Source organism: Aphanomyces invadans (genome assembly GCF_000520115.1).
Source record: "Aphanomyces invadans strain NJM9701 unplaced genomic scaffold supercont1.10, whole genome shotgun sequence".
Classification (NCBI taxonomy): domain Eukaryota; phylum Oomycota; class Saprolegniomycetes; order Saprolegniales; family Verrucalvaceae; genus Aphanomyces; species Aphanomyces invadans.
This window is the reverse complement of record NW_008580155.1, coordinates 721,297-740,748: the sequence shown is the minus strand read 5'-3', so window position 1 is coordinate 740,748 and position 19,452 is coordinate 721,297. Positions and strand designations below refer to the sequence as shown.

General features: G+C 55.4%; 12 protein-coding genes across 20 annotated transcripts; 7 read left to right on the top strand and 5 right to left on the bottom strand.

Annotated features, from left to right (window-relative positions):
• Positions 1-178: 178 nt before the first annotated feature.
• On the bottom strand, positions 179-1,173 carry H310_05899 (hypothetical protein). The gene has a single exon (XM_008870755.1). It carries the CDS (start codon positions 1,150-1,152, stop codon positions 238-240), a length of 915 nt encoding a protein of 304 aa, XP_008868977.1. The 5' UTR covers positions 1,153-1,173; the 3' UTR covers positions 179-237.
• Positions 1,174-1,208: 35 nt separating this feature from the next.
• On the top strand, positions 1,209-2,187 carry H310_05898 (hypothetical protein). Of its 4 annotated transcripts, XM_008870753.1 has the most exons (7): positions 1,209-1,324; positions 1,383-1,458; positions 1,512-1,552; positions 1,616-1,699; positions 1,751-1,800; positions 1,875-2,016; positions 2,079-2,187. In XM_008870753.1, the coding sequence occupies exons 1-7, from the start codon at positions 1,241-1,243 to the stop codon at positions 2,160-2,162; spliced, it is 561 nt and encodes a 186-aa protein (XP_008868975.1). In that variant the 5' UTR covers positions 1,209-1,240; the 3' UTR covers positions 2,163-2,187. The 4 variants fall into 4 exon arrangements, with proteins under 4 accessions (XP_008868975.1, XP_008868974.1, XP_008868973.1 ...); XM_008870752.1 differs by having other exon boundaries at positions 1,616-1,800; XM_008870751.1 differs by having other exon boundaries at positions 1,512-1,699.
• Positions 2,188-2,831: 644 nt separating this feature from the next.
• H310_05896 lies at positions 2,832-7,154 on the bottom strand. Of its 2 annotated transcripts, XM_008870748.1 has the most exons (6): positions 6,916-7,154; positions 5,880-6,836; positions 5,652-5,831; positions 5,398-5,595; positions 5,125-5,352; positions 2,832-5,073 (listed from the first exon to the last, which is right to left on the bottom strand). In XM_008870748.1, the coding sequence occupies exons 1-6, from the start codon at positions 7,120-7,122 to the stop codon at positions 4,909-4,911; spliced, it is 1,935 nt and encodes a 644-aa protein (XP_008868970.1). In that variant the 5' UTR covers positions 7,123-7,154; the 3' UTR covers positions 2,832-4,908. The 2 variants fall into 2 exon arrangements, with proteins under 2 accessions (XP_008868970.1, XP_008868971.1); XM_008870749.1 differs by lacking the exon at positions 6,916-7,154 and having other exon boundaries at positions 5,880-6,912.
• H310_05897 (hypothetical protein) lies at positions 2,836-4,887 on the top strand. Its single transcript, XM_008870750.1, has one exon. The coding sequence runs from the start codon at positions 2,902-2,904 to the stop codon at positions 4,771-4,773; it is 1,872 nt and encodes a 623-aa protein (XP_008868972.1). The 5' UTR covers positions 2,836-2,901; the 3' UTR covers positions 4,774-4,887.
• Positions 7,155-7,181: 27 nt separating the features above from the next.
• Positions 7,182-8,827, bottom strand: H310_05895 (hypothetical protein). 3 transcript variants are annotated; one of them, XM_008870746.1, is made up of 4 exons: positions 8,474-8,827; positions 8,306-8,419; positions 7,969-8,257; positions 7,182-7,925 (listed from the first exon to the last, which is right to left on the bottom strand). In XM_008870746.1, the coding sequence occupies exons 1-4, from the start codon at positions 8,746-8,748 to the stop codon at positions 7,497-7,499; spliced, it is 1,107 nt and encodes a 368-aa protein (XP_008868968.1). In that variant the 5' UTR covers positions 8,749-8,827; the 3' UTR covers positions 7,182-7,496. The 3 variants fall into 3 exon arrangements, with proteins under 3 accessions (XP_008868968.1, XP_008868967.1, XP_008868969.1); XM_008870745.1 differs by having other exon boundaries at positions 7,969-8,419; XM_008870747.1 differs by having other exon boundaries at positions 7,182-8,419.
• Positions 8,828-8,864: 37 nt separating this feature from the next.
• On the bottom strand, positions 8,865-11,678 carry H310_05894. Of its 2 annotated transcripts, XM_008870743.1 has the most exons (8): positions 11,531-11,678; positions 11,432-11,484; positions 11,119-11,379; positions 10,855-11,053; positions 10,444-10,797; positions 9,691-10,396; positions 9,405-9,607; positions 8,865-9,340 (listed from the first exon to the last, which is right to left on the bottom strand). In XM_008870743.1, the coding sequence occupies exons 1-8, from the start codon at positions 11,660-11,662 to the stop codon at positions 8,966-8,968; spliced, it is 2,283 nt and encodes a 760-aa protein (XP_008868965.1). In that variant the 5' UTR covers positions 11,663-11,678; the 3' UTR covers positions 8,865-8,965. The 2 variants fall into 2 exon arrangements, with proteins under 2 accessions (XP_008868965.1, XP_008868966.1); XM_008870744.1 differs by lacking the exons at positions 11,432-11,484; positions 11,531-11,678 and having other exon boundaries at positions 11,119-11,402.
• A 446-nt stretch (positions 11,679-12,124) lies between these two features.
• On the top strand, positions 12,125-12,931 carry H310_05893 (hypothetical protein). The gene has a single exon (XM_008870742.1). The coding sequence runs from the start codon at positions 12,200-12,202 to the stop codon at positions 12,818-12,820; it is 621 nt and encodes a 206-aa protein (XP_008868964.1). The 5' UTR covers positions 12,125-12,199; the 3' UTR covers positions 12,821-12,931.
• A 142-nt stretch (positions 12,932-13,073) lies between these two features.
• On the top strand, positions 13,074-14,568 carry H310_05892 (hypothetical protein; the record flags this gene model as incomplete). Its single annotated transcript, XM_008870741.1, has 1 exon — positions 13,074-14,568. The coding sequence occupies one exon, from the start codon at positions 13,074-13,076 to the stop codon at positions 14,544-14,546; it is 1,473 nt and encodes a 490-aa protein (XP_008868963.1). The 3' UTR covers positions 14,547-14,568.
• A 94-nt stretch (positions 14,569-14,662) lies between these two features.
• Positions 14,663-15,912, top strand: H310_05891 (hypothetical protein). Its single transcript, XM_008870740.1, has one exon. It carries the CDS (start codon positions 14,676-14,678, stop codon positions 15,801-15,803), a length of 1,128 nt encoding a protein of 375 aa, XP_008868962.1. The 5' UTR covers positions 14,663-14,675; the 3' UTR covers positions 15,804-15,912.
• A 403-nt stretch (positions 15,913-16,315) lies between these two features.
• H310_05890 (hypothetical protein) lies at positions 16,316-17,587 on the top strand (the record flags this gene model as incomplete). Its single annotated transcript, XM_008870739.1, has 1 exon — positions 16,316-17,587. One exon carries the CDS (start codon positions 16,316-16,318, stop codon positions 17,585-17,587), a length of 1,272 nt encoding a protein of 423 aa, XP_008868961.1.
• A 161-nt stretch (positions 17,588-17,748) lies between these two features.
• H310_05889 (hypothetical protein) lies at positions 17,749-18,349 on the top strand (the record flags this gene model as incomplete). Its single annotated transcript, XM_008870738.1, has 3 exons — positions 17,749-18,001; positions 18,059-18,188; positions 18,289-18,349. 3 exons carry the CDS (start codon positions 17,749-17,751, stop codon positions 18,347-18,349), a joined length of 444 nt encoding a protein of 147 aa, XP_008868960.1.
• H310_05888 lies at positions 18,303-19,448 on the bottom strand. Of its 2 annotated transcripts, XM_008870736.1 has the most exons (5): positions 19,378-19,448; positions 19,159-19,317; positions 19,053-19,098; positions 18,786-19,003; positions 18,303-18,735 (listed from the first exon to the last, which is right to left on the bottom strand). In XM_008870736.1, the coding sequence occupies exons 1-5, from the start codon at positions 19,417-19,419 to the stop codon at positions 18,481-18,483; spliced, it is 720 nt and encodes a 239-aa protein (XP_008868958.1). In that variant the 5' UTR covers positions 19,420-19,448; the 3' UTR covers positions 18,303-18,480. The 2 variants fall into 2 exon arrangements, with proteins under 2 accessions (XP_008868958.1, XP_008868959.1); XM_008870737.1 differs by having other exon boundaries at positions 18,786-19,098.
• Between the last annotated feature and the right edge of the window lie 4 nt (positions 19,449-19,452).

Below are 19,452 nucleotides of genomic sequence, written 5' to 3'. Positions count from 1 at the left end.
AATGGCTGGAGTCGGTGGGTCGACTTCGATTGCAGATCAATATCGATGGCCTCCACCATCCCAAGTCGCCACGCACGCACCAGCTCGTGGTTGATAGTATTTAGTCGCTATATGGAGACGCTGTGGTAGATATTGCGACGGACGACCATTCTAATAGCGGGTTTTGGCCAGTTCGTCGGAAAAAAGTCTATTTGCTGACAGGCAAAGTACACCCTGATGCATCATAGGGTTTCTCCATTATGATTTAGCTTGACGTTGCCCCCACGACGCTTTTTCCCTCTGTGCATGGAACAACTCAATGATGGCAAGCTCCAACCGAGCCCCGGTTGCATCGCCAAGAGCGTCCCTCAGCTTCATATGACGTACGCTATTGCGAAAGTCTTTCGCAGGCACCGTCACGATCCAATTGCAATCCATCCACGCTGCTAAGAGGACATCAACGTTGGCGTCGTGCTTGAGTTGGTCCTGGAGAAGCGCTGCTACGAGGTCGCTATGCTGCCATAGCTGGTCATATAGGCCCTCGTTTGGTGCCAGGGAAATCAGGGTCGTAAATTTTGAGATGGGTACGTTGGCAGAGCTGAATAAACCGAGGAGAACAGCCCAGTCACATGGTCGGAGACAATCAGCAGCAGCAAGTCTCGGGGTTTCCGACTTTCCAAGCAGCCACTTCTGAATGCGCAGATATGCTTCTCGGCCTCGATCCTCGTTGATATCGCAATTCTGCTTGGAAATAGGAGGTGATGGCTTGTCATTAGCGCTGATTGTGTGCAGCATGTCTTTCGCAGGCTTGATCGAGGGGGGAGTATTGTGGGGATGTCGAAGCAAGTCGACCAGGCTACACGACACCTCCGGTAGCTGCACTTCGAACTCGTCACTTGGTGAGACGCGAACACGCATCCATGCTAGTTGCAGCCAGTCTTCGTCGACGCCTTTCTCGTAAAGATGGCGGAGGATGCTGTGTGAATTTGGTGGCGGAGTTGTGTCCGTCACTGAAGTATTGTTGACTACCTCTCCTTCTGGATTGAGTGTTACAGTCGCCGCTGTGACATCACAACTAGGTGGCTTGTCACGCTGCTGTTCCGGTGGAGGCTCATTGAGTTCTTGTGAAGCTTCGGGGCTCTTTGGCAGGGCCAACAGCCGCCGCTTTTTCATCGTCTCAAATTTCGACGACAAAATTGTCCGGATAGTTTGAATCGTCCGGTTGTTGGTTTGACGAAGGCAACCAAGGCTATTGCACACGATGGACATTCCCCGGTGCGATGCCGCGCTTCACGAAGCTCTAAAGGAGCCACGCCCCAAGAAGCTTGTAGATGCTATCAACGCAGTGGGGTATACATCTGTCCTCTTCAGGTTGCCCATGCCTGCATGCATGTGTCGAGTAGTTTCTGAAGCAGACGAAGAAGAACGCTGACGACCCGACGTCGCTGGAGTTCATCTGCCTCGACTGCAAGAGCGAAGGTTGGCGACTTGTGCTCGCGGCGCGCACCCATTGTACCCTCTTGCATACGTAGGTGTCGAAGGCAAAGCGCGGGCATTCTTTGCGTCTCCCCCTGTACGCAGTTCCATCACCATGCAACTTGCTATGGTTAAATCCGATATGCCACCCTCTCCGCAGGCGATTGTGCTGTGTGCAAATAGACTGAACACAACCGAAGATGTGAAAGAGGTTGTCGTCCATGAGCTCATCCACGCATACGACGTACGTGATATCCCCAGATCATGGTCATGCCTCACAAGCTGCATTTTGCAGTACACGGTGCGGAACATGGACCTGACGCAACCTGCAGTGTTGGCATGCAGGTGCAGCTTGTTCCAACTCTCTTGTACTCATGATTTACTCGTCCTGATCTCGGCGTGCCCTCTCTTCCATGTAGTGAAGTGCGGTCGGCGCGTGAATCGGAATGCTACGAGAAGGCTCAGGCGCTTTGCAAGAACCCGCAGTTGACCGTGCTGTTGCAAGGGTGTGAGTGGTGGGTGAAGAAGTGTGTCAAACAAAACGCCGTACTTGCCACATCGGTACGACACAACAATCGTGTTTCACGAGCTCCAAAGGTGACCGTCGGTGTCATCCTCTGTAGTCGCTCTTTCCAAACGATGCCGAGAAGCACGTCGACAAGGTTTTTGACGCATGCTTCAATGACCACTCTCCGTTCCATAAATAAACCCGTCGCACACTGTCCATTTGGCTTTCTTGGGCTCCTGGGGTGACGCCTAGGTCGCTCGGCACGCCACCGCCCAGAAGGAACTTACGGCATATGGGCAGTCGCTTGGTATTGCTTAGAACAGGCTCGATTGCGAGCGTTGTGACCACTCGTATCCCACCGCATCCTTCTGCCGCAACACGCACTAATCCTACACACACGTGCGACAAGTGTCGTCCTTGCCATCTGCGTGTACCTCTACACGACGGTTGGCTTGGTCTCTATGGAACCCTCTCTGCGGCTTTCGTGTCTCTGCGGTACGCAGTGTCATGGCTTCCTCGTGCTGCCCCATGCATTCTCAACGGAACAGCGCATGTACCGGCGGCGCCATCATGGAATCACGCCACGTTGGAATACTTGCGACAAGTCTAGTACTAACAAAACGTGATGCGAAACATCGCTGTGACATGTGTCCAATTTCACCAAACGTGTCCAAGAAGAAGTCGTCAAAAGGTAACACGGGGCGAGAGGAGGCGAACGTCCAAAGTATAATTAGTGCGCAGATGAATGATTAAATAACGGTCAGAGCAAAAAATGAGCCAATCATATGTTGACAAATCGATATTTTTAACCAATGAAACTCGAGTATTTTGTTTTCCTCCAAGGTCGGCTCCAAAATTTCCAGTCGCCTTTTCGTTCATCCACCGCACTTGTCGCAGCTTCAGCGTCGACAACGACGACGACGCCGAGGACCGACGGCATGCAGCACACTCACCACGACGCCCCTTCTGTGAACCCCCAGCTTCTTCGAGATATGATGGACTGCGTGGATACGTCCGATTTCCCCATGGAGAGGAAGCAGTCATGGGTGACCCTTCGCTCGTTGGTTTCGGGCAACGACGCCAACTTGACCAACGATGTCAACCGCGGGGCAAGCTTGGAGTCCATGTTTCAATTTGGTGGATGCAATGCAGGACCATCGAACGCCCAAGCCAGTGGAGGTGCCAAGACCGAGGGCAATCCCACCACGAATTATTCCAAATTCAATGCCAAGGACAGCGCCGCCAAGCTCAAACGGCTGTTGAGTTCGGGAAGCTTCTCCACCATGGAGAAGAAAGCAAGCGTCAGTGCTCTATTGGGACTGCTGGAAACGCAACAAGGCGGCGCTGCCATCAGCCGCACGGACGTGAACGAACTCTTGCGCAACCTCGGAGCAGACTACTCGGAGGACGAACTCAAGCAACTGAGCGGTCAAAATTTGTTTCGATCGTTCATTCACACGCCTGGTCCAACGATGGACCGTAAAAAGAGCTTCGACGTGATTCAGAGCATTCTCAATTCGTGTTCCAACACAGCGATCCACAAGCCGATGACGTCCCAGGACAGCTTCCGCTTTCAGACCCTCGCCAACTGCTTGGATACCATCGAGACGGCCGTTGCCAAGTACGAAGAAGACGCCAACGACGAGGACGAACAAGTTGTGGCTGTGGACGACAACTTGGACAATTTGCTTGACGATAACATTGCCCAGTCGCCCGCAGCTTCGTCGACGAACACGGCTGCTGTTCGGAAATCCGCAAATGCTACAACCGATCCATTTGGCCGAATCTCCGCTGCGCCGTCAAGTGCGCAGCCCAACGTCGCGGCATACGGGTCAGCCGGACGAGCCCTCCAGCAACACGGAAGCAGCGGCCAATACAATTTCTTGAACGCTACCCATCACATGGACTCGACTTGCTTGCCTGCAAACGTGCAACAGCAGACACAGCATCTTCGACGGGATATCGTGTCGTTCGAACAACAGCAGCAAGTGTTCCCGCACCACCAGCAACAGCAGCAGTCACAACAGCAAGGATTACATCACCAACAAGCAAGCCACATGTATGGCAATCCAGACATGGCCTATGGCCGGAGCTCGCTGCCCCCACCATCCCACATGATGGGTGCGGCGACTTCCCATCCGAACCAGTACATGTACAATTACACCAACCACCACCAGCAGCACTTGCAAGAATTGCAAAGTCACCAGCTCTTGCAACAGAGCCATCCACACCCCCACCAGATGCCCCAGCACCCCCCATCCAACTATACTTCCCATGGATTGTACCAGTCGTCGTCCCAACTGCCGTCTCCGCCGGTGGCGTACGGATACGGCTACGCAGGCCAGCCCAGCGCTGTCCCGCCTACAGCCTCCCAAGCGTCCCGCGATCTGTACCAGCAAGAGCATACCAATGGCAGTGCCGACAGCACGCAGTACGCCAAGTTTTGCACGTCTCTTGGTTGCAACAACATTGCGCGAACCAAAGGCATGTGCAAAGTTCATGGTGGCGGCCGTCGTTGCAAAGTAGACGGCTGCATGAAGAGCGCCCAAACCGGCCATCTCTGCATAGCCCATGGCGGCGGCAAGCCGTGCCGCATGGAGGGATGCACCAAGACGGCGCAGTCTCGGGGGCTGTGCAAGCAACACGGCGGCGGCGTCCGTTGCAAATTTGACGGGTGCACAAAGAGCTGCCAAAGCGGCGGGTATTGTCGCGGCCACGGTGGTGGCAAGCGGTGCGAGTTTGCCCAGTGCAAGAAATGGGCGCAGCGAAATGGGTTTTGCGCCAAGCACGCGCAAGAAATGACGACGTAAGCCACATCCTGTTGGCGACAGGGACATGAGTAGGTCCACGAGTACAAAATTCCTCTCCCACCACCAATTGAACTTCAAACAGATTATCAACGACGATGTGCGGGCATGCTTGGCGGACTTGTTTCATTCATTTCACTACGACAACGTGGGCTGCTGCTTAAGGAGTGGCAGCGTCAATGCTGAGTGGCACAGGACACGTCCACCGCTGCCCAGGGGTGCGTCCCCTCTGGAGCTGACTCGGGGTAGACGGATTTGCCTTACAGGGGACCGAACGAGTTTTTGAGGCGTGATGACCGTCGCCTACGTTTGGCATCGTACATTGAGAAGAGTCCGTTGTACACGATAACGCACGGAGTTGGTGCTGGGGCGGCGCTGGACCACGCGCGGCGGAGACGTCGAGGCGGATGGCGGGGGCTGGGCCGAGCAACTGTTGTTGCCCTGCTGCTCGTCTTCAACCGACGGCACTGATACATGGTGGTCGTCGGTGGCCACGACGAGGTCGTCCACGACCTTGCGCGACCGCCGCTTTCGGCACGCGGGCGTTCGTATTCGCAAACTCATCGACTTGGACGTGGTGTGCTAGACACATTTCGTTAGATTCAGCACGGGACGGTGCCGACGCACTCGATGGTGGTCCATGTGATGGTCCAGTGCGAGGACTCGGGGCGAAGGCAGTAAACTCTCTGTGGTCGGTGGTGCTTCCGCGTCGTTCGGTCTGATACTGTGTGGGGGAGGTGGTAGTCGTTGCAGGGATGCCCGGCGGAGAAGTTGAGCGGACGGCGGGGTTTGATCGATAGGGTCAAGCACTGGCTCCGACACAGTCTGGACGCGCAATAGTTACGTCGCACGCAGCATGAATTCACTCTGGAGCTTCTTACTCTTGGCATCCCTCGGCCGTGGAAAGGCGGCTGCCTCCCTTCCCACTGTACCCCCGACTTGACAACGAGCCCATGGGTGATGACGACGCCCTTGGCAGGACTTGTGTCGTCGCCAAAGCAAGGACCGCCGTCTCTGTCATTGCTTCCAACAAAGAGTGGCTCGTCCGTTGCCAGCAATGCCTACAATATCCCATCAGGTCCGTCGGGGACTTCTCCAAACCAGCTCACCGCAAAGTACGCGCGCGTCCGAGCGGTTTTGGTGCCGCTGGGTGTCTTTGGCAACTTGGCGCGACTGGACTTCCTGGATGAGCCGCGAGAATTGTTGGTCGGTCGCGCTGTGCCGACGGTCGCGGCGTCGTCGATGCGACCACTTGGAGGTGGCAGGGTCACCGTTGGCTCAAACATGACGTTCGGGATGTGCTTGAACATGTCGCGTTTCGACCGTCGGGACACCAAGTGGCTGGCTTCGCCGACAATCATCTCGGAGTCCTCTACGAGGATGACCTCCGACGCACCCCTATCGTTGCCGTCGACGAATGGATCGTCCACGGAAGGAATGCCTTCGGGAGAGGGGGGGGCGACATCGCCTACACTACCCTTCCTCGAAGGCTTCGCATCGGGATCCACAGGATCGATGACAAGCCGAACAGCAGATCGACTCCGTTTGGCGTCTGCTTGCATCCGAAGCTTCTCGTCTCGTTCACGATCTTCCAGCATCTTTTCAATGAGCTCTCGACGTTCCATGTCGTCCGGAGACAATGGCGCGTCGCTGGCGTTCACAGTTCGAAACGCGAGATCTCGAATGGACATGGTCACTTCGGTCTCGACGACAAGAGTCGCCAGCGGCTGCAACGACCGCTCGGGACTTCGGCGACCGCCGCCGTTTGGTTTGTTGGTCGGGGAGCGCTGTTGATACGACGACCGATGGAACTCGCTGCCGGCCTCTTCCGCCACGACTCCGAGCCCAAACGAACTCGAATACGATACCCCCCGAACGAGCGGAGGCTTGCGCTTTTTCTTTGCTCGGATGTACTGCTTGGACCAAATGTCGGCCGCACAAGGCGTCGGGGTGGATCCAGCCTCGTACGTTGCCGGGTTGTCTTTAAATTTGGTGCTCAGGTCAATCGTGACCATGCTCATCATGTATATGAGGCCGTTCACGAGCTTGAGCGAGGTGAATTCAAACTAGCCAAAAGCACGGACCCGACCTCGTCAAGGCATTGAAAGCAAGGAAGGGCGATAGATGCATGCATGGAGAGGGTACCGTATTGTCGGCCTTTCGACCTTCGTCAATGGTGGCGCCGACAGCATGCAAGACGAAGTCGACGACCTGTGACGCGATGTGCTCGCCATCTTGGGCACGCTGGAACGCGAGAAATACCGGCGACGTCGTCGAAAACTGGGCGCTTGACTCGTCCTCATGTTCCGCATGCTTTTTTCCATGAGAAGCGGCCACGCAGTGCTTGGTCATGTCGTCAAGCCAGCCCCGTGCCCGCTCTAGCGCATGCTATATATAAAACGCGGCGAAACCCCTGTTGCGCCATGGAATAGCTCCACCCACGACATCATGGACACAATCTCGACCAACGTCGTCGGCATTGTCCTGCGTCGACCCATTGTAGAACCACAGCTGCTGCTGAAAGTCCATGGGGCACGTCGGTCGCGAAGAAAGGGTACGCCACACCCCCCATCGAGTCCCTGGTGAGCGCCGGCGAGCCAAAGCCATGGATGTGTCTAGCACCAAATCGGCAACAGCCACGGTGGTGCGAATGGCCATTCGCGCCAGACCAGCAACTACAGAGGAGCACAAAATGTGGGGGTTTATTCAAGGGGTGTCTAAGCATATTATTTCTTGTGCGTTGCCGTTTGGGCTTGGCGGATCGTGTCGAGGAGCGTGCCGACGTTTGTCTTGTACCGCAAGAGGGTCGCGTGGAGGTCTTTCCAGTCGGAGAGGGCAAAACCTCGCTGCAAGCTGCGCGAGATGACGACGCTGCGGCCGAGCTGATTGATTTTCGCCTGGATCAAGTTGGCCGTGATCGCTTGAACGACCCACGTCTCTACTTGGGCTTCTGGAACTTGGAGCTTGGCCATGATGTCGTCAAATGAAATGTCGTCGTGGCCCGTGGGGTACGCGCACAGCGTGAGCAGCCGCATGTTGGCGGTAGCAGCCGCCGAGTCGATGCCGTGCTCTTTCAGTACACCCGCACACGACTTTTCAAACGCCAAATAGTCCGTCAACGTTTTGCTCGAGAAGATCTCCAACAGCTCAAACACCTACACCAGACGTAAAGACTTCCAGCAGAAGCGAAGAACGGACCTTGTCCACACCCTTGAGGGCCTGCACGGCGGGCAAATGCAGCAAGTCCACGTGCGCCACAAAGCTTGCGATAGGCGACTTGATCACGAGCACGGCGGCACGCACGGCGACGGCCTTGGCCTTGGCGGCGTCTGCGGCGGACACCAACTTCAAGTACTTTTCCAAAAATCGAAGGGCGGCTTGGGAATCCTGTTGTTTGGTCTCCAAGAGGTCTGCAATGGTCAAATAGAGCGTCTTCAAGTTGTCCACGGACGCGCCGACAAGGAGGGCGTCGATGTTGTCGAAGTAGCTACGTACATCATGGCCGCGTGTCCCTTCCAACGAACGAAAGCAGTACCTCATGACGAGCGCGAGGTTGTCGGTCGTACCAGCAAACTGGATGGTCGCGAGCAAGACTTGGAAGCGCAACGAAGACTTGGCAGCAGGCGTTCCGTTGAACAGATCGGCGAGCCTATGCCATAAACGTCAGCATGACGGCCGACACGACACAGTTATCGTTTCCTACACACGGAGCTTCAAGACAGCGTTGTTGCGGTTGGCGGTGACGACCTTCAACAAAGCTTCGACGTGTGTGGTACCGGTGGCTTTGACGAGAAGCTTGAACAAGCCTTCGACGTCGGTGTTGTGCCCTTCCACAGCGAGTACAGCCGCAGCCTTGGACAAAACAAGAGCGGCAGCGTCTTCGACAGAGAGGGACGGCGATTCTGTCGGGTTTTCCTTGAGGATAGCATTCACATAGGACACCAGGTCCGTCGCGGTGGTCGCATCTTGGTCGGCCATCGTTGTGCAATTCGCGAGTTGACTCTCACCACCAGTTGCGAATGGGAGGGGTGACGAATACGATATTCCACGAATTCAGCGATTGGATTGGATAAAATCGAAACTCTTAGGAATAAGTGCGTTTGATTGGTTAAAATAATCTCTCCACCTCGGAAGGGCAACACGAACCAACGACCACGACACAAACGATTCATTCGAAACACGGCTAGAATTCAAATTACTTGGCTTGGGTCGGCGGGAGATCCCCTTGAGCTGCGGAAGGTTGTGCTGCCTCTGTATCTTTGGCATCGCCATCCTGGTTGGTCAGCGTCACGCGCGACTTGCGCAGGTTCTGCTTCATCTTTTCAAAGATCTTTTGATCTGCCTTGGACACTGATGGAAACACGGTCTGGAAGGCTTGTTCGAAGTGCTTTGCAAGGATCTTGAGCTCCGTCGTATGTACTGTCGACTCGCGGAGCACCGAGACGCCGGCTTCTCGGACGAGCGCGCTGAGATCGGCGCCGCTAAAGCTGTCACAGCGCGGGTCGTGTGCGACCTTTTCCAGATCCAACGACGGGTCCAACGAGCACTTGGCCGCGAGTGTTTTCAGAATCTGCAAGGAAAAGGCCACCACTTAGCACTGACTTGTGTGTTCAAACGATGAAAGGTTGACTTACGTGGTAACGATCGGTCGCGGTCGGCAGCGGCACGTACAAGAGCTTGTCCAAGCGCCCAGGGCGCAACATCGCGGGGTCGATGATATCAGGCCGATTGGTGGCGGCAATCACGACCACATTCTTGCGAGCGTCCAAACCGTCCATTTCCGTGAGGAGCTGGTTCACAACTCGTTCGCTTACACCGTTTCCGCCATCGCTCATGCCTTGGACAACAAGTTAGATAAGTGTTGAGTGGTTGTCAGCCAAGACTCCCAGCCACAATTCCCATGGACGACGCTTCACGCACCTCGGCGGGGACACAGCGCGTCCAGTTCGTCAAAAAATACAATGCACGGAGAACTCGCACGAGCGCGTTCAAAGACTTGGCGAACCGCGCGTTCGGATTCACCGACGTACTTGTCGAGCAACTCTGGGCCCTTGATCGAGATAAAGTTGGCCCCACTTTCGTTGGCGATCGCTTTTGCCAACAACGTCTTACCACACCCAGGAGGACCGTACAGCAACACACCGGCCGGCATTTTCAGCCCCAGGGCAGTGAATCGTTCGGGGTGCTGGAGTGGATGCAATATCGACAGCACGAGTTCTGCCCTTACTTGCACCAACGCCCCAACGTCGCTCCAAGACACGTCTGGAATTGTGGCAAATCCTTCGCGCTTGGAGCTGGGCTGGACTTTGGGCAATGCGTTGAGAAAATCGGACATGTCGACTCGAAGCGGTTCCATTTGCTCGGCAGTGAACGGTGCGACGCTGCGGATTTCGTCGTTCACGGTGCGCTTGTCGGCCTCATTCGCACCGGTATCGTCGCCAAAGTCTACTCCATGGGGTGTTGCTGGTGCTGGCGTCGCAAGCAGCGTCGAGAACACGCGGTTCACAGCTAAGACAGCGGCTTCTTTGGTCAAACTGACCAAGTCGGCGCCGACAAATCCCGGCGTGCGCCGCGCGAGGTCCTTGAAGTCCATATCCCCAGACAAACGCATCTTGGATGCAAGTACCTACGCCACCCAGTCTCTCGAAATCCTCCAACAAATTCACGACCCACCCGAAGGATGCGCTCGCGAGACGGTTCGTCAGGAATTCCGAGGCAGATCTCCCGGTCGAAACGGCCCGCGCGACGGAGAGCTGGATCGAGATCGTTCGGCCGGTTGGTTGCACCGATGATGAGCACGGGCTTGCCTCCCGTGTTTTCCAAGCTGAGCGTGTCCGTCGACGTCAAGAGCTGCGCAACAATGCGCTTCTCCATTCCCCGCGACGAGTTTTCTCGCTTCGGCGTGATCGCGTCGATTTCGTCGATAAAAATGATGGACGGCGCGTTTGCAATCGCTTGTTCAAACAATTCGCGGACCTTTTGCTCCGACTCGCCCGACATGCCCGACACAATCTCAGGCGCGCTGACCTAGACAACGCATGAGACTCAGCATAAACCGCTGGGTGACATGATGGCTGTGGTTACCTTGAGGAAGCAAGCACCAGATTCCCCGGCAATGGCATTGGCCAGCATGGTCTTGCCCGTCCCCGGCGGGCCGTGGAGCAGGATGCCGCGCGGAGGCTCGACGCCCAAATGCGTATAGATTTCGGGGTGCGTCAGCGGATACTCGATCAGTTCCTGGACTTCCTTCAGGATTGAATTGATGCCGCCAAAGTCCGTGTATCTGCTTGAATCGTTAGCGCAACAGGCGACAATGTCTTGAAGCCGTGACGTGGATGGAAGCGTTACCGCGTGGTGGGACGTGTCACCACAAAGTCAGACGTGGACGGCGGCGAAGGGGTTTCGGCACGGACTCGTTTCACTTTCTTCGGCTTTTCGTCGGCGGCAGCGACGTCGGTGGACTTCTCTGGTTTGCTTTCGGCAGGTGCAGTAGCCGCATAGCTCTTTCGAATGATGTTGTTGAGGAGGTTGGTTGGTGGTGGCGCCGCACTCTCCATCTGTTGGGCCTGCTTTTCGTCCTCGTCCGACGATTCCGAACGAGGTCGCTTCCTACGCAGTCCAAGACGATGCTACTTTGTCCTACTGCATGACGCAAATGTACCCGTCGGCTTTGGGTTTGGGAAGGAACTTGCTGACCAATTTGCGCAACGGGCCCTGGGAGGATCAAGTCAGGGGCGGCTGGTATGTGCGATGATCGTACCGCAGGCTTTCTTGAGTATTCTGGGTACGTCGACACAAGGTACTGGACGACGGTCGACTCGGTGATGATCAAGCCGGAATCTGCATTCTCACGGAGGAACTTCTCGACGTGGAACTTGACCTTCCTGTCCATGGCGGCGCTATATTGCTTTGGTCGTTTGGACCAACCACAGCCGACGACGGCGTTGATTGGTCACTTGCCGATCTAGATATTGAGATTTTTCGAAATATTACAAATTTACAAATATCCGATCGCCCTGTTTCAATTTCCCCCAAGCTTCGTAGTATTGGGAGAACCCAGAACATGACCCAAGAATTAATTGCACAGCCTTCAAGTTTGTCATGAGTCCTTTATAACCCGGCGTGGAACTGGACGAGAGTGCCGTCAGAGCAATGGGAGGCTCCGCAGCAGACGTAGCTTGCTTGCAATCCCAAAAGGCCAGCGAAATGGTCGCATGCATGACAAGAGTTGAGTTCGCTTGAGACATGGGCAAGCCAAAATTAGTCCGAAAATTTCTCACGTCAGCGACGCGATGTGTGCATGTGAAACGAACCGTCCATCATACTTTGCAAGGTGCATCTATGTTTGGCGTTGACTGGGTTTGAGTCGCAGGGCAGCGCTCGTCAATCAATCGTATTCTTGAATTGGCTCGCTTCTGACACGTTCCCCATGCTGGCCATTCTCCACTCGAAAACCGCGCTCTTCTCCCTACGTGCCATCACGATGGTTGTCGCCGCCTTTGTCGCAACATACGTCTGGGTGAATCAGCACCGTCCATGCGACCCAGCAGCCGAAGCTCGATACGATCTTGACCATGAAGACGTGCCGTTGATGACGTCAGCCCTTGTTATCACCATTTTCATCCCTGTGTGGATGGGTTTGCACCGCTTCCGGTTCAACTGCGTCGTCAAATTCAATTATGCGTGCGAACTGTTGAGTTTCGTACTCGTGTTCGTCCCGACCGTGTATTGGGGCAGTTCCCGCACCGCGAGTCTCGCGTGCGACGGCCGCAGACGACGCAAGTCCGTCTGTCTTCAGAACACATGTACCATCGTCCGCGCAAGTATGATCGCATCGTGTGTCCTAATGGGAATGTTGGCGCTGTCCAGTATTGTCGTACTACATCAGTGGCGGGCATCTGCCATTGTGTCGCTCAACAAATCGTTGGCGGCGCCCGACGGCGAAGCGACAATCATCGACGTCGAAACCCCACGCGGCACGGACCACACAGAGATTCAAACCCCCATGACCGTGGATGGAAGGACCTTGTCGATTCAGTCGTCGTTGTGAACATACAGGTCGTTGTGCCGCCAGGCAGTCGAATTCGTCAAATACACCTGTCGTCCACGTCATCCTTCGTTGTAGCAGGCCAACACCGAGGTTTGCCTCGGCAAAGCGAGCGGAACCGAAGTGCACATCTACGGCACCATACATAACGTAGGGACATGAAAGGTGGTTACACGAGTGGTGTAACTGGCCCAGGCGCCAATGAAACCGCCGAACCGTTTCATCGCGATGCCATCGTGCGACAAGCCACGTGGCGATGCGGCGTCGGTTTGTTGACAGCGATGCCGAGAGCTCATCATCGTTCAGTGACTTGTCCACGTCGGTATTGAATGCAAGCGGCATCGGGTCGCGGACATCTCAAAGGGACGAACCGTCGAGCCAGCAGCAATCGCCGTCATCCGTCGACGAGAGCAGTTCAGATGATGCGTCGTCGTTGAGCGACTCGAGCTCGTCGGAGGAGGACGTGGATCTCGTTCAGCAACTGCAGGAAAAGGTTAGGGCCGGAATCCGTGCCATCGTAGGGACGCGGGAGTCCAGGTTTGCCAACAGAACCAACACTAGTTTGAAATGGAAGGAAGATGTGGCGTACGCTGCAGCCGAAGCTGCATACGTGGCGCAAAAGCAAGCAGACCAAGACAAGCTCGTGGCCGCGCATCACGAACGAAAGCTTGATCGCAAACGGGCGAAGCTGGCAAGGAAGCAAGACAAAGCAAACCGAAAGAAGGATCGACTCATGGCGAAAAAGACCGCTGAATGCAACATGAAGGCCGCCAAGTTGGATTGCAAAATGACAATCTTAGCACAGCTGCGTTTAGAGCGACTCACCGAAGTCCGGGCGAAGAGCATTCACGACGAATTGCCGTGGATGAGCGCCCAGGAAGCCGAGTTCGCGGACACGTTGGCTGCGTTCACTTCTAAGGAATCGGCAAAACACGTGGCGCTGGCTGACAGCCTCAACTTTGCCGATGAGATGGGAAGAAAAATTGGGACACTACCAGCCATCCGTTCTCCCAGCCGTATCCAGCACCCCGACCAGATTGAAACGACGACGACGCTCGTCTTGCGGTTGGCGTCCGCTCAAGTCAGAGTCTCTGGCGAGTCGACTCAAGAAAACACCAGCACGACGATGGAAAGGGCATCCAAACACAAAACGTTGTTCACTGTCAATCTCAAGCGCTTCCGGCATGTCGAGCACTGCCAAGGGGACAAGATCGGCGAACGAGGGTGTGTTGAATTGGGCAAGTCGCTGCTTACGGGGGCATGTCCACGTCTGAAGGAGCTTCATCTTGGGTGGAATGGGATCAAGTTTCCAGGGGTAGCGTCTTTGTCGGCGGCGTTTAGCCGGGGTGGGGGATCCCAGCTCACGTTTCTGGATTTGCGAGCCAACAGCTTGGACGCGAAAGGAGTCGGCACCCTCTTCGATGCCATGGCGAACGGCGGACTACCAGAGCTTGAGACCCTCATATTGGCTGGAAACATGTTGGGGGACTTGGGAGGCAAAGCAATTGCTCATGCGTTCTTGAAAGGATTATTTGGCACGCTGCGGGTCTTGGACATCAAATCGAACGGAATTCGGAACGACGGATGCCGTGCTATGTTCACGGCGTTCACGGCGGACTGTTTTAACCGCCTGGCACCCAAGTTGCACCTCTTGGACATGCGGCGCAACTGCATCAACCAAGTCACCGCCGACACATTTGTCCCATGCCCAAAGCACATATCGTTTTGATTGGCATTTTCTATATTTCAATACACCAATATTTATGTTCTTGCGGTTTTCGTAGAATAATTTGCGTGCATTCATTTATCCGGATAATGTGATCCAATCCGGTTAGAAATATTCGCCCGAACTGTCGTGATGGATGACGCGGTCTTGCGCGCGTTGGCTGCCAACGAAGCGTACGTCGACGCACTCCGTAGAATGGTACTGTCGTTGGAGGAAGAGGAAGCTCGCATACAAGATTGTATGCACATGCTGAGGAGAAAGAGACACCGAAGCCAAACCAACCTGATTGCAACCCATGTGAGAGACTTCAAGCGACAGGTGTTGGGGTGCGAAACCATCTCGCCAGCAGCATGCGACGACGTCTCCCGGAAAATGAAACGTGTACGTGCAAGTGTCGATTTTAAACGCGGCTACTTTCAGACGCCTTGCCTCACTCAAGTCGGCGGGAAGCTAGTCGATGGTGTAGCCACCCCGGACGAGTACATTCAAGCAAGAGCAGTACGTGAGCTTCGCGCGGCCGTGCTTCCTCTCCAGCTCCCTCCACCGATTGTGTTGACGTGGACCCTAAACGAGCAAGCATTTCTGACGAAGGACTTTGCTGCATGGCGAAATCACCACCGCGAACCCACAAACGAAGAATGGGACAAAATTTGCGCATCGGCAGTGGCGACCATCGGTGAGAAGAAGAGGCGGTGGGTTCGGCTGAAATGTATTCATCACGCGTGGTCTCCTGCCGAAGATGCACAGCTTCGAGAACTGGCGAACAAGCGCGGCCTGCCGCTGGACTGGAACGGCATCGCGCAGACGTTGTCATCGAACACGATGGTTCGGTTCCCTGTCGAGTGCATGCTACGGTACCAGCGCGAATGCAACCCATTATGCGTCGGGATAGAATGGGACTTCCGAAGGTGGAACGCCGCCACGCATCTGACGCTGCATAAACTCGTGGACGAGCATGGAGAAGACTGGGCGGCCATCTCCGAGAGAATCGCCTACCGCTCGGCCAACGAACTCAAGCGCAAGTGGCAGCAACTCCAGGCAACGGCGACTGAACCCAGTGGAGTCGACTGGAAGTCCTGCGCTACGTATAGACTGCTTGTCCTCGCTGCGTACTGCTACTCCCATCAATGGATCGACGTCAGATGGAGCGACGCGATGCGCCACGTGTCGCATCCTCCGAGTCGATTGCAACAGATCGTGCAGATGTTTCAAGCATCGTTGAGTCCCCACGGAAACTTGGGTCCAGTTGATCTGTCGTAGCTTCGCTCAGGTGGGCTAAAGCGTACAACTAGCAGGCGGACGACACGCAATGTGTCCAAAAATTAGAGTCAACGAACTGCGTGCCAACATCGGGTGCAGATGAGTTGCATCATTTCGAATTGCTTGGATGTGCATTCCGTCGGCGATAACGTTTGGAAGCTCGCGTCGCTGAATGGGTCCCGCTCGTCGAGCGCGTCAAGTACGCCATCGAGTATGTCTGCGGTACATAATCGCGCGACGTGATGGGCGGAGTTTGCACCGGCGTCTTTAGGCGAATACACGCACACGTTGCTTAGGACATTGAACGGGTTATCATTTGTGTTGCTAGCACCGCCATGAGGGAGCTTTCTTAAGCTGAACTGCATGGTGCGGACCCGTGGCGTGTTGGCCCGTCATTGTCTGGAACTTCAATAATCACATTCGTAAACCAATTCAGGTTTCTCACACTATTTGCGTCGACCAATCATCAGTCGGTATGGAATTCACCAATCAAACTCGTCAACCCACTGACCATGGACTGCGTCGAGGCGGCGCTGGCAGCGAACCGCGCGTATGTGGCAGGGATGGCGGCATTGATCGGCCAGATGGAGGCGCAGGAAGTCGCGATCATGAAGAGAATGAAGTTTATTAGAGAAACTATGCGCGCGGAGCAGCGTGCGGCCATGGAGGACCACTTCGCCGAGGCCATAGGTCAATCGTCGAAGCCGGCATCGGCGACGAAAGCAGGCACCTCGAAGAAGCGCAGCCGTGCGTACTTTCAAAATGCTTCTGGCGGGGCCTTCCATGAGGTGCTGGTATGGCAAAATCCCGATGCGTTGTTTGTCCGGGCCGTGCGCTCGAAATTTCAGAACTTCAACTTTCCTCCACACAGAAAGTGGCTCCCCAAGGAGCTATCAGCATGTCGAGAGGCTGTGGATGCAGCTCTTTGGCGTGATGGCGTGCAATGGCACCGAATTCCTGTCGTCGCCAAGTTAAACGGACGCACCGGTCACGCTTGTTACCTTCAGTGGACGATGGAACGTGTTCGTGCAGTTGAAGCGACACATCCATGGACGTCGGATGAAGACAATGAACTCCGCCGGCTCCGCGAGTCGGCGATGACGTGGGGTGATGTGGCAAGCACCATGAGTCAACTCTATCCTGAGCGTCCCGTCGTCTCGTACATGCTGAGATTCCTTCGCCACATCCAAGGTGTCCAGCACAAAACGAAATGGACGGACGCCGACGACGCTGCGCTCAAGGCCGCCGTCGCAGTGCATGGTGGGGAGGCAAATGTGTGGCAATTGGTGGCCGAATGTCTCGATGGGTTTCTTCCCAACCAGTGTGGCACACGGTGGCGGCAATCAACGTGTCCATTGGTGAAGACGGGGAATTTTACTCTCGAGGAAGATCGACGGCTTCTTTTGGCGATGGGTGCCGATAAAAAAAGACAAGTGGAGATGTTCCCAGAGCGGAACATGTCCTGGTACAAACACGTCGACTGGAACATGGTCAAGGAGTTAGTTCCCCAGCGGACAAGTGCCCAGTGCCGCGAACGCTTTAACGATTCGCTCCACCCAAACCTCGTCACATCCGCCTTCACGCGAGAAGAAGACGAGTTGTTGCGGCACTGGGTGTCCATTCACGGCACGCGAACGTGGCGCCTCATTAGCCAGCACCTCCCCGGGCGCACGAACGATCAATGCAGGCGACGATGGGGCACACTACACTCAAAACTCAAGGTTGCTGCCACACACGCCTTCACTCAACCAGCCACTGCAACTAGCCCAGACAGCCAAGAATAGTTCAAAGATGATGGCCCTTCGATCAACCAAGACGCCACCTCTGGAGGATATTGATATTTATAGGCTCCACTCACGAACAAGGGCACCGTGAGACCAATGGAGTCAGGAATAATTGCATGCAAATAGCGCCGCACAGACACGCCATTGCCACATTCGTGACGATGGAAGGACTCAGCATTTCTGCCGTCGGCGTTCGCCGCACTTCGTCGTCGTCGCACGGGTCTGTGGGCCGCTCCAGCACCACCGGTTCTTCCTCCCGCCAAGGCTCATCCAAGCACGTCAACGACTCGAGTCGGTACAAGTTGTCTGAAGGGTGCTCCGCCAGCGACGAGAACAACGACATCGAGGAAGGAAAGTACCCCGAGCCGACCAAGATGCACCGCCCCAAGGAGTGGTCGCCCGAGGTGGAAGAAGGTAACGTGTAGTCTGTCAAGGCGGTCGACAGGATATGCTCACCATCCACTGCGCTAGCCTTCCGCATCCAACAGACAGGTTGGCGCGATATCAACGACTACAAGAACAAATACGGCGAACCCGAGCGATGGGAGAACGGATTCATTCGATGCACGCGGGTCAAGGCCAGCGGGTATTACACGTACTGGTACGCTGGACAGCTGACACTGTGATGGATGAGGCGTGCTGGTTTTGACAGCAGTCGCGAAGCTGATTTGGATGTGGCGCTGATGTTGTGGTGGTTGTAGGCGCAACACGCGAGAATGCGAAGACAAGCACTTGAGCAAAGTCAAGGTGTTCGAGTACTAAACATAAGCCAATCCATTCCAATACATCCCAAGGATTTCGCAGTGAGTCATTGCGCTTCTCGTGTATTCTAGCGGTCTCCGTGGCGGCATCCGCTTCTCGAACGTCTGCAAGGAGGGCTAGCGACTTGTGTACTAGCGTCCCCATATGAAAAATGCTACAAGGGCCGCCAGAGCAGGTAGGAGCCCTGCGATGGCCCATATGGCGGAGGAGCCCTGCGACGCCACTGGGGCCGGTTGGTTTGTGTACGAGCTGGGACTGCCGTGGCTATCATCGTCCTCGGTGACTACGTCGGCCTTCTTCGAGGTTTCGTCGAGCAAGCGGCCACCCCATCGCTTCCTGTCCTCGGCTTTCGCCACTTCCAACCTCTCTTTGCACGTCGTCCATGCCTGCAGTTCCGAGTTGAACATACAAGAACTCAGGGGAGAAAATGTTCTACCTGACGGATGGCCTTGTCTGTGGGGTTCAACGACGCGGCTTTCTTTAATACGACGGCAGCTGCGTCCAAATCGTTCGTGTTTAAATATGCCTGGCCTTTGCGATACAGCGCTTTGACGTTGTCCTTGTCTATTTGCAGAGCTAACTCGCAGTACTCCAACACTTTCTTCATGTCGCCGTTGTCGAGGGCGAGGTGGCATGCTGCCAAGTTCAAGTACACTGCACGGATGCGCGTGGAACCCCTGTTAGATACGCTGAAGGATATTACCTGGAAGTCGCACGTCATTCACGACGTCGCGATGGTTGTCGAGAAGCTAACATATTTAACAATCCACACATGGAGAAAAGGTCAAAGTGGGCAGCAGGGTACCTACCTCAAAGGCCCACGTTGCTTCGTCAAAGTCGACGTGGTACAGCGCGCGTTCGTAGAACTGAATCGCGCGATTCCTCTCGTTCGCTTTGTGCGCTTCGGCACCGAGCTCTTTACATTGCTTGGCATCCTCGACGCGTGTTTCAAAGATGAATGATCGCTCCTATGAGTCCACGCACCATGAGGCATTGCACACAACCACGAGGGTGTTTAGCCTGTAGACCTTGGTCATGAGTTCTTCTTGGGTCTTGAGCGGCGCCGCCATCGTCGTTCGTGAACGTGGCGAAGTGCCAAAGTA

Excerpts from the sequence above, each read along its gene's own strand:
- H310_05899 (XM_008870755.1), bottom strand. The coding sequence starts at position 1,152 with ATGAAAAAGCGGCGGCTGTTGGCCCTGCCAAAGAGCCCCGAAGCTTCA.
- H310_05898 (XM_008870751.1), top strand. The coding sequence starts at position 1,241 with ATGGACATTCCCCGGTGCGATGCCGCGCTTCACGAAGCTCTAAAGGAG. Across the intron at positions 1,325-1,382 it reads TTGTAGATGCTATCAACGCA|TTTCTGAAGCAGACGAAGAA; the intron begins GTGGGGTATACA and ends TGTGTCGAGTAG. Across the intron at positions 1,700-1,750 it reads AGCTCATCCACGCATACGAC|TACACGGTGCGGAACATGGA; the intron begins GTACGTGATATC and ends TGCATTTTGCAG.
- H310_05897 (XM_008870750.1), top strand. The coding sequence starts at position 2,902 with ATGCAGCACACTCACCACGACGCCCCTTCTGTGAACCCCCAGCTTCTT.
- H310_05896 (XM_008870748.1), bottom strand. The coding sequence starts at position 7,122 with ATGACCAAGCACTGCGTGGCCGCTTCTCATGGAAAAAAGCATGCGGAA. Across the intron at positions 6,837-6,915 it reads GTCGAAAGGCCGACAATACG|TTTGAATTCACCTCGCTCAA; the intron begins GTACCCTCTCCA and ends GCTTTTGGCTAG. Across the intron at positions 5,596-5,651 it reads ACGGCCGAGGGATGCCAAGA|ACTGTGTCGGAGCCAGTGCT; the intron begins GTAAGAAGCTCC and ends TTGCGCGTCCAG.
- H310_05895 (XM_008870745.1), bottom strand. The coding sequence starts at position 8,748 with ATGGCCGACCAAGATGCGACCACCGCGACGGACCTGGTGTCCTATGTG. Across the intron at positions 8,420-8,473 it reads GCTGTCTTGAAGCTCCGTGT|GCTCGCCGATCTGTTCAACG; the intron begins GTAGGAAACGAT and ends TTTATGGCATAG. Across the intron at positions 7,926-7,968 it reads CCCTCAAGGGTGTGGACAAG|GTGTTTGAGCTGTTGGAGAT; the intron begins GTCCGTTCTTCG and ends CGTCTGGTGTAG.
- H310_05894 (XM_008870743.1), bottom strand. The coding sequence starts at position 11,662 with ATGGACAGGAAGGTCAAGTTCCACGTCGAGAAGTTCCTCCGTGAGAAT. Across the intron at positions 11,054-11,118 it reads GTGACACGTCCCACCACGCG|ATACACGGACTTTGGCGGCA; the intron begins GTAACGCTTCCA and ends CGATTCAAGCAG. Across the intron at positions 10,798-10,854 it reads CTGGTGCTTGCTTCCTCAAG|GTCAGCGCGCCTGAGATTGT; the intron begins GTAACCACAGCC and ends TGCGTTGTCTAG.
- H310_05893 (XM_008870742.1), top strand. The coding sequence starts at position 12,200 with ATGCTGGCCATTCTCCACTCGAAAACCGCGCTCTTCTCCCTACGTGCC.
- H310_05891 (XM_008870740.1), top strand. The coding sequence starts at position 14,676 with ATGGATGACGCGGTCTTGCGCGCGTTGGCTGCCAACGAAGCGTACGTC.
- H310_05888 (XM_008870736.1), bottom strand. The coding sequence starts at position 19,419 with ATGGCGGCGCCGCTCAAGACCCAAGAAGAACTCATGACCAAG. Across the intron at positions 19,318-19,377 it reads AAGAAGAACTCATGACCAAG|GAGCGATCATTCATCTTTGA; the intron begins GTCTACAGGCTA and ends GTGGACTCATAG. Across the intron at positions 19,099-19,158 it reads AAGCAACGTGGGCCTTTGAG|CTTCTCGACAACCATCGCGA; the intron begins GTAGGTACCCTG and ends TAAATATGTTAG.